The sequence below is a fragment of the Myxocyprinus asiaticus genome, chromosome 36 (assembly GCF_019703515.2).
Source record: "Myxocyprinus asiaticus isolate MX2 ecotype Aquarium Trade chromosome 36, UBuf_Myxa_2, whole genome shotgun sequence".
NCBI classification, from domain to species: Eukaryota; Metazoa; Chordata; class Actinopteri; order Cypriniformes; family Catostomidae; genus Myxocyprinus; species Myxocyprinus asiaticus.
In genome coordinates, this window is record NC_059379.1 from 1269088 (window position 1) to 1285802 (window position 16715).

Here is a 16715-nt window from a genome sequence, read left to right on the forward strand (position 1 = left end):
TTCAGCTCAGTCGACAGCATTTGTGGCATAATGTTGATTACCACAAAGATTAATTTCGACTCGTTCCTCCTTTTCTTTAAAAAAAGCACAAATGTGTGTTCCTAGTGAGACACTTACAATGGAAGTCAATGGGGTCCATTTTTGGAGGGTTTAAAAGTCAGAAATGTGACGCTTATAATTTTATAAAAGCACTTACATTCATTCTTCTGTTAAAACTTGTGGATTATTTGAGCTGTAAAGTTGATTAAATCTTTGCTTTAGAGTTTTAGGGATAACGGCGTTGTGTCATCATGGCAACGAAGTTGCAAAATTGTCTCTAACTTTCCACAGATGTGGTTAGTAAGTGATTTAATGACAGTAAAATCGTGTTAACACACATATTGTTTATGTCTTGTGTCTATACTTTTGAAACAGTGAGTATTTTAATGTTTACAGATTGACCCCATTGACTTCCATTGTAAGTGTCTCACTGGAACACACATTTGTGCTTTTTTTTTTTTTTTAATCCCCTTTTTCTCCCAATTTGGAATGCCCAATTCCCACTACTTAGTAGGTCCTCGTGGTGGTGCGGTTACTCACCTCAATCCTGGTGGCGGAGGACAAGTCTCAGTTGCCTCCACTTATGAGACCGTCAATCCGCGCATCTTATCACGTGACTCGTTGTGCATGACACCGCGGAGACTCGCAGCATGTGGAGGCTCATGCTACTCTCCACGATCCACACACAACTTACCACACGCCCCATTGAGAGCGAGAACCACTAATCACAACCACAAGGAGGTTACCCCATGTGACTCTACCCTCCCTAGCAACCGGGCCAATTTGGTTGCTTAGGAGACCTGGCTGGAGTCACTCAGCACACCCTGGATTCGAACTTGTGACGCCAGGGGTGGTAGTCAGCCTCTATACTTGCTGAGCTACCCAGGCCCACCTGATTTGTGATTTTCTTAAAGAAAAGGACAGACAAGCCCAAAAAAAACAGTTTGTGGTATTGAGATTAACTTGTATTGACCCTGAAATATTGTTTTAAGTTCTGTTTAACTTGACATGGCATCTAAAAAAAAAAAGACACTGAATAAACAGCGATATGCGGCGCAACAATCGAAAACATCAATCTAGCGTCTAGTGTTTACATTGAAAACAACCGAGTAACAGTGCGGACAGATGCAAAAACACGATCGGTGTGAACGGCCCCTTAAGTGGAGGTCTTTGCCCATTTCGTCTTGCGTGCCACAATAGTGTACACACCGTGTCGGTTTGAAAGGGGTCTGATTTGGAAAAGTGCAACTAAAAGTTATTGAAAAAATAAAAACGAAACTGAAGCGTGTTGCGTTCATTAAGTGAACCGCACGGTGGACTTCTAAGATGGTGTTCACATACAAGACAAAATTGTTGCAAAACGCTCTGAGACCCCTGAAACGAACGCAAGTGTCTTCCAGAATGAGTGTGACGTGTCTGTTTTTTGACGCGCATCTAACAGTAAAAAAAAAAAAAAAAAGACAAACCCAAGTACTTATCAATTTATCTCTCGAGTATTCGAGTCGTAAAAATGAGCAAAATGCACATTCCTAAATAGCTACATGGCTCATAACGGTCCAGTTTCACAGGCAGATGTTGATTTGTTTGGCCAACTCTCTTTCCAGGTCTGAAATGAGCGTATCGAAGTCTTTTAGACTCAGTCGACAAGTAAACGGTGCGTCAAAGTCCAGCGCAAAATCATCGACGTACAAACCGTCAGGTGACGTCCACACGTCTCGCTTCTTTGTCTGCTGCTCGATGTCATCATCACTCTCGCTGCCCGCCACCTCGTCATAATCCGCCTCGTCGTTAGACATGAAGTCCTGCCCACAAACGCTCCAGTCACCAGCGTAACGGTTACAGGGCGGGCTCTCCAGACGGCCACGCCCCCGACGGGACACCACCACGTCCTGAGCAGATGGAAGCTCCACACGCAGTGGCATACGCTGAGCCCGCCGCATTGAGGAATTCTGGGATGTGAGAGCAGAAAGAGCATCCTGGCTGAAGGGTGATTGGTCAGAGTTATTTGTCACTCTTCCTTTAGGAACTGCAGAGAAAAAGACATGAAACAATGTTAATAAGGGCCCCCTAATGAATTCCTCTTAAATATATATGAAGCCCCTAGAGGACACAGAGGGAATTTATTTTATGAAATATTTTTGCATTCCATCACAATAGCTTTATCTATCCATTACAAAAATATACCATGGTTTTACTAGAGTAACCATAATTTAATCATGATATCTGATGTAAAACCATAATAATAAAAACTATGGTAATCATTCTGCCACAAAATAAAACATGGTTACTACAGTTTTACTAACACCATGGTTAATTTGTAGCACAAGCATTGTTTTTAAAAACTTTTGCAAAAGCGTCAGAGACCGTCAATCCGCGCATCTTATCACGTGGCTTGTTGAGCACATTACCATGGAGACGTAGCGCGTGTGGAGGCTTCACGCTATTCTCCGTGGCATCCATGCACAACTCGCCATGCGCCCCACCGAGAGCGAGAACCTCATTATAGCGACCACAAGGAGGTTACCCCATGTGACTATACCCTCCCTAGCAACCGGGCCAATTTGGTTGCTTAGGAGACCTGGCTGGAGTCACTCAGCACGCCCTGGATTTGAACTCGCGACTCCAGGTGTGATAGTCAGCGTCAATACTCGCTGAGCTACCCAGACCCCTAGTTTGTAACTTCTTAAATATTATTATGCAGGTCTAGTCATACACATTATTAAATTACATGATTATGTTCATTTCATTTGATTAGTAACAACTTATCGGATTATTCAGGATTTAAGTGCATTGACTGAATTAAAAGGTAAAAAAATAAAAATACTAATTCCAGGTGACAAAATTTCTGATTTCTGCTTTAAGAGAATCGTACGTTTTTTAAGAAAATGCATGCAAGCATCAAAACTCTAAATACTGTGATCATCATCTGGTTGATGCCGCATGCAAATTCACAAAAGCCGTCACAGGAGACTGAAATTCTTCCTGCATGTCATACATCACGTGTGCTGCATCATTAGATTACACGCAGCTGCTGCGTCTGGCAACAGTGATGCTGTGAAGCTACTGTAACAGCACGCACACACACAAGCTCTATTCCGAAAACTAGTGAGCTGCCTATCTAGTAGGGCAGGGCAAGATGGCTAAAAAAAAAAAAAAATACATCTCGATATTTTTAAGCCTATTAATGATATTCAGTATATATCTTGATAATTACATATTTGCTCTGAAATGGCTTTAAAGCACTTTTTATAATTTATTTATTTTAATCAAAGGAACCTTAATTTCAACCAAATAGCCATTGCAGCCAAGTAGATTTAAAATGTTGAATGCATGAAGTAAAATCTAGCAAAAAATAATGAAGGCATGTTTCCCTACAATTTTTCACTAAATTAATACAAGGAAGAATGATATTTAATCAATTTAATTTATATGGAGGAATATACTCAAATAACCAGTAATAAAATCATTATTTACCTACATATATTTTTTACTAAAACACTGTGAATTAAAATATATGCTCAAACTAATGGCACAAAGCAAAATCAAATTGCAAATACAGCTGCAAGCAGCAATTGTTAGGGTTCAAGCCTTTTAAGAACTTTCAAAGTATCCAAAAAAAGTATGTATTTGTATATGTACTTTGTAAGTTGCTGAATTTGCAAACTGGTGTTAAATATGACTCTGATGTCTTGTGTTCAACGATCCTGAAACAGGATAATTGTTATGGTGGCCATTTTTGTTTTTACTTTTTAACTGTTATAAAGCCACAAAGCACCCAATCTCCAAAAAACGTTTTAGAAATTTGAATATTTATTTTAGGAATTATAGGCTTTTGGATACACTTGGTCAAATCCACATGATAAATGCAACCCCTAAATAACTAAAGTTCAACTTTACTTTGATAATTATTGACCTAGGGAGTCCTAGATGTAGTTCACAATAGCAGGTAACATTGGATAATATACAATAATTTACACACCATTTATAAAGCCATTTTGCTGAAATTTGTTGGCTGCTGGCGGCCATGTTTTTTTATTTGTCTGACTGATATTGTAGGATATGTTAGCCAATGGCCCCTACAAGACGCATACCAATTTTAAACTTCATTGATCATACGGTTGCAGAGTTATGAGTAAATTTTTGTTGTCTATGTGTATCAAGTTTCGTAACATTTGGCCTTATCGTTTGGTAGATATTGGTCAATACGTACAAAATGAATGACACCTGACCAATTTGTTGGCTTATATCTTCTCAATGCTTTGACGAATCAAAATTCTTTTGATAACTTTTTGTCAGGAGGGTTCATAGTAGACACACACCAATTTTTGTGAGAATCGGATATACGGCCTAGGAGGAGTTCGAAAAAGTTCCTTTTTAAAAAATTAGAATAGCGGAAACATTTGATAAAAATGCAATAAAACGAAGATATACATTTTGTAGGTCTTGGTGCAAGGAATTAAAGGACATTTTTTTTTAGATTATTCAATTCGGTTGCAGAGTTATTGGCGAAAACTTAAATGTCCTTGTTATAGCACTCCCTTGTGGCCGATTTTCATAAAACTTGGTACACAGCCTTATTCTGACACTGTCTACAAATATCTCAAGTTTCGTAATGGTCGGCCATTCAGATTTGATGTTATTAGCTGCTGAAATTTGACTGGCTGCTGGCGGCCATGTTTTTTTATTTGTCCAACTGATACTGTAGGATATGTTAGCCTTTGGCCCCTACAGATGCATACCAATTTTCAACTTCATTGATCATACGCTTGCGGAGTTATGAGCATTTTTTGTTGCAGTGCCCCCTATAGGCAAAATTTTTCGCGACTTTGCGTGCATCCTAAAAATGTCCTGTTGTCTATGTGTTTCAAGTTTCGTAACATTTGGCCTTTTCGTTTGGTAGATATTGGTCAATACGTACAAAATGACACCTGACCAATCCGTTGGCTTATATCTTCTCAACGCTTTGACGAATCAAAATTCCTTTGAAAACGTTTTGTCAGGAGGGTTCATAGTAGACACACCCCAATTTTCGTGCGAATCGGACATACAGCCTAGGAGGAGTTCAAAAAAGTAGGTTTTTTGAATTATGCAAAGTAGCGCAACAATTTTCATGACGGAAATGAAGGGTTTAGGAGTTATGGTAAACACAGTCACTATAGCACCACCTTGAGGCCGATCGGGCCAAAACTTTGATATGCTGTAGTGCTCTGGGGGACTACCTTCCCTCAAAGTTTCAGCTCTCTAGAACTTACCGTTTGTTCTGCACGATCAGTTTTAGGGCAGAATAATAATAACAAAATTACAATAGGGTTTCAGCCCTTCGGGCTTGAACCCCTAATAATCGAGAAGACAGCGCATTATGAGCCCCGCACATGCACACAGAACATGCATTTAATTAAATTGCAGCGGTTTAATTATCACATATGACCACACGGTATTAGCACACTCACCAGGCCAGAGCTGCAGAAGGTAATGCAGGGCTTCAATGTGTCGTTTGAAGTCAACAGCGCTGGCGATCTCTTCACTGTGTGCAAAGCTCCGCCCTCCTCGACCGGACGCGGTTCCCGTTAGTGCCCCTGAACAGGGTGCTGTCAGACCGGCCTGCCAGGACTCCTGCGTGGGGGTCAACAGAACCGGCCCGAAACACACTGCCAAGTTCTGACACGTCATGCGGTTGCTGTCACTAGAAGACGCCACCAGACTCAGATGATCCAACAGGAAACACAGAGTGGCCTTCAGAAGACACACAACATCACACAAAGATCACAAACGAATACAGACACAGATCACATATACACACATCAGCAGGAAGTATTTTGATTTCATGTTGCTCTACCAGGATATTTAAACATGGTAACATTATGCAAGCTCACATACCGCTCCTAAAAACAACCCATATTTTTCTAAATGAAGAACGAGGGATAAGAACAGAATGAGTACAAATCTCTGAGAGCAGGAGGGCAGATGGTTCTCATCTCTATTAGTTTGTTTTGGAACATACTGGAAGCCCTCAGGCTGCTGTTCTGATCTACACATGAGACAAACAAACATTAAACTGGCCAATAAGGACACAGAGAGAGAACCAGAGCTCCGATAGAGCAGTGCGCACACTTCTATTTTAGTACTCTTATGTAAAATCACATCCTCTCTTCCTACACAATATCTATTCTCCGCTCGCCTCTTTTTTTTTTATATTTCTTTCTTTTTAAACAGGACAACAGGACATGACACAGACTCATGTCTGGCAAATGTGTGGACAGCCGTGGATGTAACAACAGACAGCAAAATAATACACAAGAGACACTGGTGCAGTGAGCATTCATTTTCAACAATTCAACAGTTTCTTCAACTTCAATCTTTTATTTTTGGTACTTTTGAAATGTCTTTTATGTCTAGATTTGACTGTTTTAGACTTTCAATATTAAACTATGAAAATATACTATAAAAATACTAATTATTACATGTTTAAAACATTGATCATCCAAACAAAGAGTGAAATAAACAAAAAAAATATATATATATTTTGGAGGAATTATTTCCCAACATTTTACCTATAATAAAGTTTTGTCAAAAGTTAGTGTACTTGTTAACCAGTGAGTGAAGAGCACGCTTGAGATGAAATATGAGACAAAACAAAGAAAAAAAAAATCAAGGGAAATATCACTTATTATTGGCCATCATTTCCAATCGAGCTGTAATTTTGCCAAATGATGCAAAAAGTGTGCAAATATTGTTTAATTTAAATATTTATTTATTAAATATTATTAATACATTCCTAATAATATTATCTAATAATAAATGTATTAAATAAAATATTTAATTAATTATTATTTATTAATGTATTTTATTATTCATTAAATGTTAACTATGAAATGAGCCTCAGCAAGACAAATTTTATTTAAAAACCATTAAAAATGTCATTTCCATCAGCGTCATTTCCAGCACAGAATTCTATTAAACACAACACAGAATTTGAGATTTAACATTTAAAAATAAAAAAAATATCAAACTCATGTCTTGAGGCTAATTTCATAACGAACATTTATATGAATAGTAAAATAAACTAAATAGGAATAAATTAAAATTACTATTATAATTAATTAAATAATATTTTATTTTTATATATTTATCATTAGATAATATTACAGGAATTTTCATGACTTGAATGACATAAATATCCTGTGATGCATGAACACACTGATGGACATTGTTAGTAGACTAGAAAAATGTTTTAATGAGACTTTCTAGAAATCCACAGTGCTAAAGGTGTCCGAAGTTGAAGAAACACCCTCTTACCCCTTAGTTGCCCCAAGCCCCGGTTACAAATTCGTAAGCACTGTTATGTGTGAAGACTAGGGTTGCAAAATTCCAGGAATTTTCAAAGTTGGAAACTTTCCATGGGAATTAACAGGAATTAATGGGAATAAACTGGAAATTTGCAAAATTGCAAGTTAGCCTATAACAGGGAACTTAAATGTAGTTGAAAACAAAACATCTTACAGCATAATCTTGGTTATAACAACCAGATTTAATGCAAATTCAGATGAATTTCTACCCTGCGTATCCCTCAATCACATGCACACAGCACACAACTTACAGCAGGACTATTGAAGTCACACTACTGCATTTGAGCCCAAGGACTACATTCAGTCAAGTGAGTTTTGATGATATTACTAGGGTACATATATTTGATCTATGGTATTAACATTTAACTAGCAAATACTAAATCAAAATGTGTTTATACAGTAGCTAGCTAGCCAGTAAATCAGATATGCTACATGTAAGCTAGCTAACACCATTTCATTGACAATTTAAGAGGCTAGCTATCATGGTGCTAGCTAGCTCAACTGTGATGCTGTTTCTTCTGCTAGCCAGTTTTCTGTTATCATACAAGAAAATAGGTTATAGTTTGATTAAGCATGCTGATTGAGGAGTGTTCATCTATTCATCTAGCCTATTTCTGTTCATTTGTCCAGCATCAATTGTAAAATATTTTTACCATTCCAGAATATTGCAATTGTTTAGCTAACTATTTATATATCTGTGCATGGCATTGCATTAGTCTTTTTTTACAAGCTTTTTTCTAATCTTATTCTACAGAACAATGCCACGTGCGCCATCTGATGTGTGGATACATTTCACCTCAGCCAATGTAGAAGGAAAGGCTCTGTACATTTGCAAATATTGTGCAAAGACCTATGTTAAGAATGCCACAAAGATGCAGCAGCATATAGCCAAGTGCCCAAAGTTTTTTCCAATATTTCCAAAATTCCCCAGCTTAACTTCCCATGGAAAGTTTCTGGAAAGTTTCCGGAAATTTTCCGCCCCTTTGCAACCCTAGTGAAGACTATATGACACTTTGATATTCTGTTTATTTGACACTCCTTCCATATCTCCATGCAGTTGCAGAAATTAACACCCTAGGAACATGCATCAACCAATCAGAATGAAGAATTCAGTAATGGCCTGATATAATAAAAGGTTAGCAGACACAGTGAAACAGAATGAATTACCCTCTCAGCTTCAGGCAAACACTGCAGCAGCGCAACAGTATTTTGTGATCTCTGTGCATCGTTGTCGTTTCTACATGCCGGTCGAACAGTCATGGCATCCAAAACCACTTCATACAAGGTCCTCGTGATGAGAGGAGACGGCAACTCACGCAGGTAGTCCTTCAAAATGCCTGAGCATGACATTGCAAAAACACTGATATTATACACAGAAGTGCATTTTTAATACACAAAAATCCACTGACTTGGTTCACTGACCGGTAATGACGTTGACGTCGGGATACAACTCGTCGCTCAGTGTAACTGCTGCACTGTCTCTCTCGAACGAGTCTCGTAATTCCTTCTTCACCGCAGCCGAACCACAAAGACGATACAATCCCACGACCTACACTCATAGAAACACACACAATTTCTTACAACTTTTCCTTAAATCTAACGGTCTTATAGCACAGACATACTGTATTTAATGCACTTTTTGGCCAAACAGATGTATGATTTTGTCTCACCCTCAGGCCTCTCCTCTCAATCTCAGACACACACTTCTGAATGATCAGAGGCACTTTCAGCACAGACCCCTCCTTCTCCACCAGGTGACGCAGCTCAACCCCAAACACAGTGGGGGGAGTCAGGTCACTGAGGCGGGGGAATGGGGTCACGAACTGCTCCAACAGGGTCAACTTCACATACAACAAACCACGAGGTTCCAGCCTCACACACAACTGCTGACTGCGAGAGGCTGAGAAAGAGACACACAGACACATAGACAGAGAGAGAGAGAGAGAGAGAGAGAGAGAGAGAGAGAGAGAGAGAGAGAGAGAGAGAGAGAGAGAATATACAAACAAGGGGCACAGAGGAACATCAAAGCCAATTATTAACATTTAAAATAAAGACAGAAATGCACTAAAATAGCACCAATTCAAATAACATTAAACGTTAAACGCAAAAGTGGGAGGTTGACTAATTGAAAAAAATAGGTTAAGTATTCATTGCAATGGGCATTAAGTCTCTTAAAATCTCTTCCACAATATTAATCATTGCTATCTACTTGCTACAGCAATCGTGAAGTCACATTCACATGATTTGCGCGGTTTTGAACTCCACATGAAAAGTGCTGAAGAGAACATATTGTTTTGCTTTTAGAGCTGAATTATCTATTGCAAGCAAATTGAAATTTAATCACGACTGTCACTAGGTGGAAAAATGCAACAGTCCTATGTGAATGTAGGAGAGAGTGAAAAGGTGGCTCAATTCAGGGTGAACTGAAGCAGGAACATGGTTGTGTCAACTATGTTTGTGACTGCTACAAATGATCGAACTAACGACAAAAATTATAACATGATTTACTATTTTTGTCACTTGAGTTGCAACTGAGTATCTTACCCTTGAAGAGGGGATGTATAGCCACAGCACCCAGGCAGCACACTCGGTTACGGGCGGGAGCGGCAGGCACAGAAGACCCATTGTTTGTGTTGGTAGCGGTTGGCGTCAAGATGACCAGTTTGAGCAGTTGTGCCCTCTCGAGCTCCAGATTAAAGGTGTGGTTCAGCGGTAGACATGCCCCTCGACAGGTGAGCAGGGCAGTTCGAGCTCGGGTCACTCCGTCCACCTGTATGGCACAGAAGACTTCTTTAGACATGTCGCTCCGTGGGGAACGCAGCAGCTCCTCTACGCCCAGCAGATGCACCGTGAGCAGGCCTGAAAGTCTCTGAGCACAGCGCGGTTGATCCACCAGTGAGTACAAACGGAAAGACTCTGCGTCCGCCACAGCTAGCGAATCATTAATTCCACAGTGTGGCGGTGGTGTTGGTGACTCCAATGACCCTTGACCTGTGCCCTGCTTTGGCAGTAGTTCCGGTGAGTCTCCGTCACTAAGATAACCTCCTTTACTAGCAGAAAGTGTTCGTGAAGATCGTCGTCTTGGCCTGGCAGGAGCGCTGGAGTCTAGATGGTACTTGCTGATGACATTGGAAGATTCTTTACATGCGTTTGGGGGTGACACCTCATCCGACGCTCCTGGTGCACTGCTGGCATTCGCTTGGCCTTGTTCATGCCGCTGATTACGAGACGAACGTAGGCTAAGTTTCCGCCTTAGTTCTGGGAGTTTGCGCATCTTCATAGAAAGCCGCCGCACTGTTCCTGGAGACTTGATCCTTTCAATCACACTGCCACCACTCCCAGCTTCACCAGGGGTTTTCTTTGGTACCCCGGGACTGTCAGAATTCACTCCGCTAGCAGAGCTAACAATTTCAGACTGTAGCACAACCAGATCTAAACCAAAAGAAACCAAGACATAAATGTTAGAAACTTAATGGGGACTATATAATATTTAAGATGATTCTACATCCTGACAGGGAAGTTTTGCTCTAATTGCACGTGGGACGAGTTTCTGTCTACTGCCTATTCAGGTAGCTGCCTTCTATGGCAGCATCCAAACTAAAATGGAACCTCCTAAGTGACTGATTTGGAATGTTCTATATAGGCAGCAAGATATTGCTCTTAAATAGATAGTGTAATGCTCCCTGAACCACAGCCACTTTCCCACTATTGGGTCAAATGGGTATCATTTGGGAATCGTGCTATTCCTTACCGATCTGGTATCATTGGCACGGTTTTGGTTTCTTTTTCTACTGTAATGCTGTGAAATTAGGATTAGAATGGGCTGACTAAGCAAATGACCAATGAGTCGTCACATACTAAAGGTGTCCCATCAGCATCGAGTATGGTTAGCTAACTGTGCTGGGAAAACTGGGCCAGGAACGGTTTGTAATTATACCATTCTGAAATGGAAATGCTACTGGAACCATTACTCGCTGTGTACAGAACTGTTTGACCTGATGGTGGAAAATAATTTTGGGATAGGTTCCTCCACAAAGGATAAATGTGACTGCCTTATAATTTGACTAAAAGTAACATATTCTAGAATACCTTTTGGAACTGCCTTTGTCTTGGGAGTGCACCTATGATGCATTTAAATGCTGTCTAGGTAGGCAGCACACTAGATTTGGGGAAAGAGCTTATAATTACACATTCAGGAAAGTGGTTCCTTCCTATCTCAGCTAGGATTTTGCATTGGATCTCTCAGTGAGGGCAGTAGCCTGTTCCTTTTATAATCTAGAACACCAATCGTAGCACAATCTTCAAAGCATAAAGTACTCTTATCTGATAAATATTACTGGAAACAGAAATGTTCTCTTCAACCTCCTTTGTAAGATCAGCTCTAATTCCAGCAGAAAATAAAAGTAGATGCAGCATAGCATCATAGCTTGAGCCAAACTCTCACATAATGGAAAACCTGACCGTACCCGAACTGTCCACCCTGTTGATGTCAGTCTCTGTTTGAATGTCTCTCATTTGATGGATGCTGGCAAGAGTCGAACCCTGTGAATGCTTCTGGTCTCTTTTCTCCTTTACTGATCCCTCAAACTCTCTTCTTTTCCACGGGTCTTCATATTTTTCCAGATCCACTCCTACCCCAGCCCGTGTGTCATCCTCTTCAGGAATGGGGTTGTACCAAATGTTGCCGTCTACATTTGGTCGCTGTCGCCACTCTGTGATTCTGGTTGGGAGGGCCACGTCAGAAGCCTGGGGCTTTCCTGTGGACAGTACCCAAGCTCTACTGCTTCTGTCCAGGTGCTGGAGGTAGGCACCTTGCCCAGACATCTTAACCGAGCTGGACGTGACACACGCATCCGTATAGGCTGTAGAAGGAGGGGTCAAATCTGGGAAACCAGCATCAACTGAGTCGTAAGGTGTCCTGGAGTATCCAAACTCCAATTCCAGATCATTCTGCATACTATTCAAGCCATCGTCACTCAAAGTCCTTTGGCTCCAGGCCTGGTTTGAAACCTTGGCCTTCCCTGAGCACAAATTCCAGTCCTGATGTCCACAGACTACACTCGGACATAGCTCTGCACTGGCCAGGTCCCTGCACGTTGAAGGAAGTTTGGCCCAGTTCTGTTTTTTGGATACAGTGATTTGGGAGCGTCGGGTACACTCCTCCACAACCGAGAGCTCTGTCTCAACTTGGCCTGAGGTGGATGAAGATGTTGATGAGGAACTTTGGATAAGATCCACCTTCCCTGTCACTTCTAAGAGGAAAGAAACCAGCAATCATTAGCATTGCAAGACTTTCTGGCCTTATTTGGTGTTGAAATATTTGGTTGGACTGGAGTGACTAACTTAAGAATGGATCTTTGGAGATTTGTTGCACTCAGCAAGTCTCAAAATTCCATGAATAAATGTGAAACTGGAGGCCATTAACCTTTGCAGGATTTGATTTGGGAGAATTCCTCCCTAAAACAACATTTCTAAGATGAGTTTGCAGTGACGTATGCAGAATGTGAGCAAAAGAGAGGACAACTGGAAGGAATTATATAAGACCAAAAACAGACATTGAGAGGAGGGAAGATTTTTACCATCTCCCTCTCACTCCCCCTCTCTCTCCCTTCTCATCCTGCACATCTGGAAGTTTCTTCAAACTCCCTCCTCTCCTGTTTTCCCCCTTTCTCTCCCAGTCTGTTCTTTCCCCTCTTGAAATTACGAACGTGGCTTGTGACACACAGTTATCCAAATATCTTATCCCGTTCCAGTAGCCATGAATAACTCCAGTGTGTGCTCCAGTTCTGATCTGAGCATTATCCGAGTTGCCTTGCATGACTCTAGAATCGCTTAAAAAAAAAAAAAAAAAAAAAAAAAAAAAAACATCCATCAAATGCTCATTCAATCTGTCTTTTCTTCAGTCAGTACAGCTTGTGAATGTCAAAACTTTTGCTGGTTTACAATACTACAATTCCACAATAACACATCCAAACCACTCATTCATTACAACAGTACATTTTAACATGTAGCTCACAAAGTTCAGTTAATTCTGAGCTGACGTTTTTGACTGCAATCACTTTGCACAACTGCAGATCAGATCTGAACCTGTTTGGAGTCTTAAATAGTGTTTTAATCAAGAGTGATCAATTCGGGGGGCCTGAGTAGCTCAGCGAGTAAAGACGCTGACTACCACCCCTGGAGTCGCGAGTTCGAAGCCAGGGCGTGCTGAGTGACTCCAGCCAGGTCTCCTAAGCAACCAAATTGGCCTGGTTGCTAGGGAGCGTAGAGTCACATGGGGTAACCTCCTCGTTGTCACTATAATGTGTGGTTCTCGCTCTCGGTGGGGTGTGTGATGAGTTGTGCGTGGATGCCATGGAGAATAGCGTGAAGCCTCCACATGCACTACGCGGTAACGTGCTCAACAAGCCACATGATAAGATGTGCGGATTGACGTCTCAGACACGGAGGCAACTGAGATTCATCCTCAGCCACCCAGATTGAGGTGAGTCACTACGCCATCACGAGGACTTAGAGCGCATTGGGAATTGGGCATTCCAAATTGGTGAGAAAAAAAAAAGTGATCAATTCATCTGACCCAGAGAGACCCACAGTGCTGTGTTGATGTTCTGGAGATGCCCAGTAACTGCCCTTATGACTTTTACTTTCTCTAGACCAGGAACGCCCAAATCCTGCTCCTGGAGGGCCACTGTCCAGCAGAGTTAAACTCCAATTCAAATCAAATACACCTGCCTGTAGTTTTCAAGTAATCCTGAAGACCTTAGCTTGTTCTGGTGTGTTTTATTAGGGTTGGAGCTAAACTCTGTGGGACAGTGGCCCTCCAGGAGCAGGATTGGGCAGCCCTGCTCTAGACAGCCAGGTTGATCATCTTCACAGCACTCCACCAAGGCCCATGAGGAGCCCGAAGGGGTCAATCTGAGGACCTCTCTTAACTGTCCAATCAGTAGTGGTAAAGGGCGATGTGTACAAAGCGCAAGGTCTTAATCAGCACAAGCTTATAACACTTACATTTCTTAATACACATTCCCGGTCTTATTCTGAATAGTTGCTTTCACACATACAGTCGTTTTACGTGAAATGATTGCCATTTTCCCATTTAGAAGTCATGTGTTAACAGGACTCATTGGGAAATACCATTAAATCAGCTCTGGCAATTTCCCGGAATGAGAAATTGTAACGTTAACAGAAAAATTCCAATTTGATGTTATGTGTGAACAAAGCCGTAAGATTAATGCTTTGAGCATGTACGAGGTCAGGAAACACTGACGAAAGAAGTTTGCTTTGGGACAATCCACGCGATTACTCCACGAGTTTAACACCTGTGACTCGGGAGTCAAAAATAAAGCAGCAGTGTTGCCATATTGTGTCACTTATTATTGACCCGTTTCAGTGACGTCACTTTTCCCCACAGCCGCCATATTTGTGACCATCAGCGGGAGGAAACAATGGAGGTGAATGGAAAAACACCCGAAAAACGGTATCAAGAAAAACATCAAAACTTGCTTTTGATCCATGCCAAGTCCCAAGAAAAGTTCATAAGGGTCTGAAGACAGCACAAATATTGACAAATTGAACTTTCGCAGACATTTAAAGAGATTTTATCCACGGTTCATCTCCGTACTGCAGCGGGTCTAATGTGTGACTGGCGAGTACCCACGGCAACCGGTACATTATTGTAAACATCTCTCATTCAGAAGTTACAGATGTTTTTGTGTTGTTTTCTGGGCTGATTTGGTCACAATAGTACAAAATGTCTGTGATGATCCCATCTGTATAAATGTAGGAGCTTCTTTTAACTCATGAAGAAGATTTCTGTCATATCTCACAGCGCAGCACAATGAAGGTAAATGGAATATTGGTCACAAACATGGTGGCGTGGTCATACAGTGATGTCACTTGAAACAGATCAATAAGCCACTTTGGGCTTGTTTTTTCATGAAGTCGCTTATAAATATGGGAAGTCGTGGGTTGCGTTTTTTTGGGCTTGTTTCCAGAGTACAGTCGCGTTTTTGGGCTTGCTGATGCTTGGGCTCCCAGAGCACAATATACTGCAACCCAGCAGCCAAATAACCCCCTATACTGTTCAAACCGTACATCAGTGGTGTCAAACACACGGCCTGTAGAAGATGTCCAGGCTGCAGGATTCCGCACTCGCGGTCTCGCGTAAGCGCTTTTCATCTGAAACTGGCTCTGTGCAGCCCAGTTCGTTCCTCGATGCCAATAATGACAACAGGGAAATATAAAAAGAGAATATTACAGGTAAAAGTTGATTCATCCAGTGTTTTTAGGTCACTGACTGGTTTGCCAGATATAATGCATTAATACAGATTTGATGCGACCGGAGTTTGGCGGAGATGCAGACCTGAAATTAAAATTATTAGTGCATTTTATTTTTATTCAACCCTTAGTTTGTGAACACATTCGTTTTCAGCTGGTTTATTACAGCTTAAGTCAGGGTTCCCACCCTTTTTGACCTATGAATTTCCATGACTCAAAAGAACGATTCACTGACAAATGAGACATCATTATGGATTGCAAGTTACATAACGCATGAGATTTTTCAAGCTCATTAAATATTTAGAAGAAAAAAAAACTAGAATATTCATTATATTATTTATAGACTTTTCATATATTTTTTCAGGTTTTTCATGACAGTGGGAGCACTGTAAAAAGCAATGAGTGTGTTCTCCCTTTTATTTATCCCAATATCCGTTATTTTAGTAGTATAACGTTGTTTCAGGACTTTATAAACTCCAGAAAAACATGTGAGATTTATTAATTGAGTTTAGATGGCAAGTTGTTTTTGTGAAATACTTAATTTTATTTTTTATCCCCTTTTCTCCCCACTTTGGAATGCCCAATTCCCACTAAGTACAGTTGTGCTCAAAAGTTTGCATACCCTTGAAGAATTGGTAATATATGTACCATTTTTAAAGAAAACATGAGTGAGCAGGCAAAACACATTTCTTTTATTTCTTATGGGATTCATATTCAACTGTAGGTTATAACAGAATGACACAATCATAAAACAAAACATGGCAACAAAGAAAAAAATGAAATGACCCCTGTTCAAAAGTCTGTATACCCTTAGTTCTTAATACTGTGTATTGCCCCCTTTAGCATCAATGACAGCGTGCAGTCTTTTGTAATAGTTGTCTATGAGGCCCCAAATTCTTGCAGGTGGTATAGCTGCCCATTCATCTTGGCAAAATGCCTCCAGGTCATGCAAAGTCTTTGGTCGTCTTGCATGAACCGCACGTTTGAGATCTCCCCAGAGTGGCTCGATGATATTAAGGTCAGGAGACTGTGATGGCCACTCCAGAACCTTCA

The 16715-nt window shown here is 40.8% G+C and overlaps 1 protein-coding gene across 2 annotated transcripts in view; it reads right to left on the minus strand.

Moving 5' to 3' along the window:
- Positions 1-888: 888 nt before the first annotated feature.
- LOC127426647 (rho GTPase-activating protein SYDE2-like) overlaps positions 889-16715 on the minus strand; it is a 32816-nt gene continuing 16989 nt past the window's right edge. Inside the window, exons 2-8 of one of the 2 annotated variants that reach the window (XM_051673585.1) lie at positions 11852-12637; positions 9930-10817; positions 9056-9285; positions 8808-8934; positions 8553-8722; positions 5490-5772; positions 889-2065 (exon numbers count right to left, since the gene is read on the minus strand). In XM_051673585.1, the coding sequence (XP_051529545.1) occupies positions 1602-2065; positions 5490-5772; positions 8553-8722; positions 8808-8934; positions 9056-9285; positions 9930-10817; positions 11852-12637 (2948 nt within the window). In that variant the 3' untranslated portion in view covers positions 889-1601. The remainder of the gene's footprint in view (positions 2066-5489; positions 5773-8552; positions 8723-8807; positions 8935-9055; positions 9286-9929; positions 10818-11851; positions 12638-16715) is intronic. The other variant, XM_051673587.1, reaches the window with a different exon arrangement.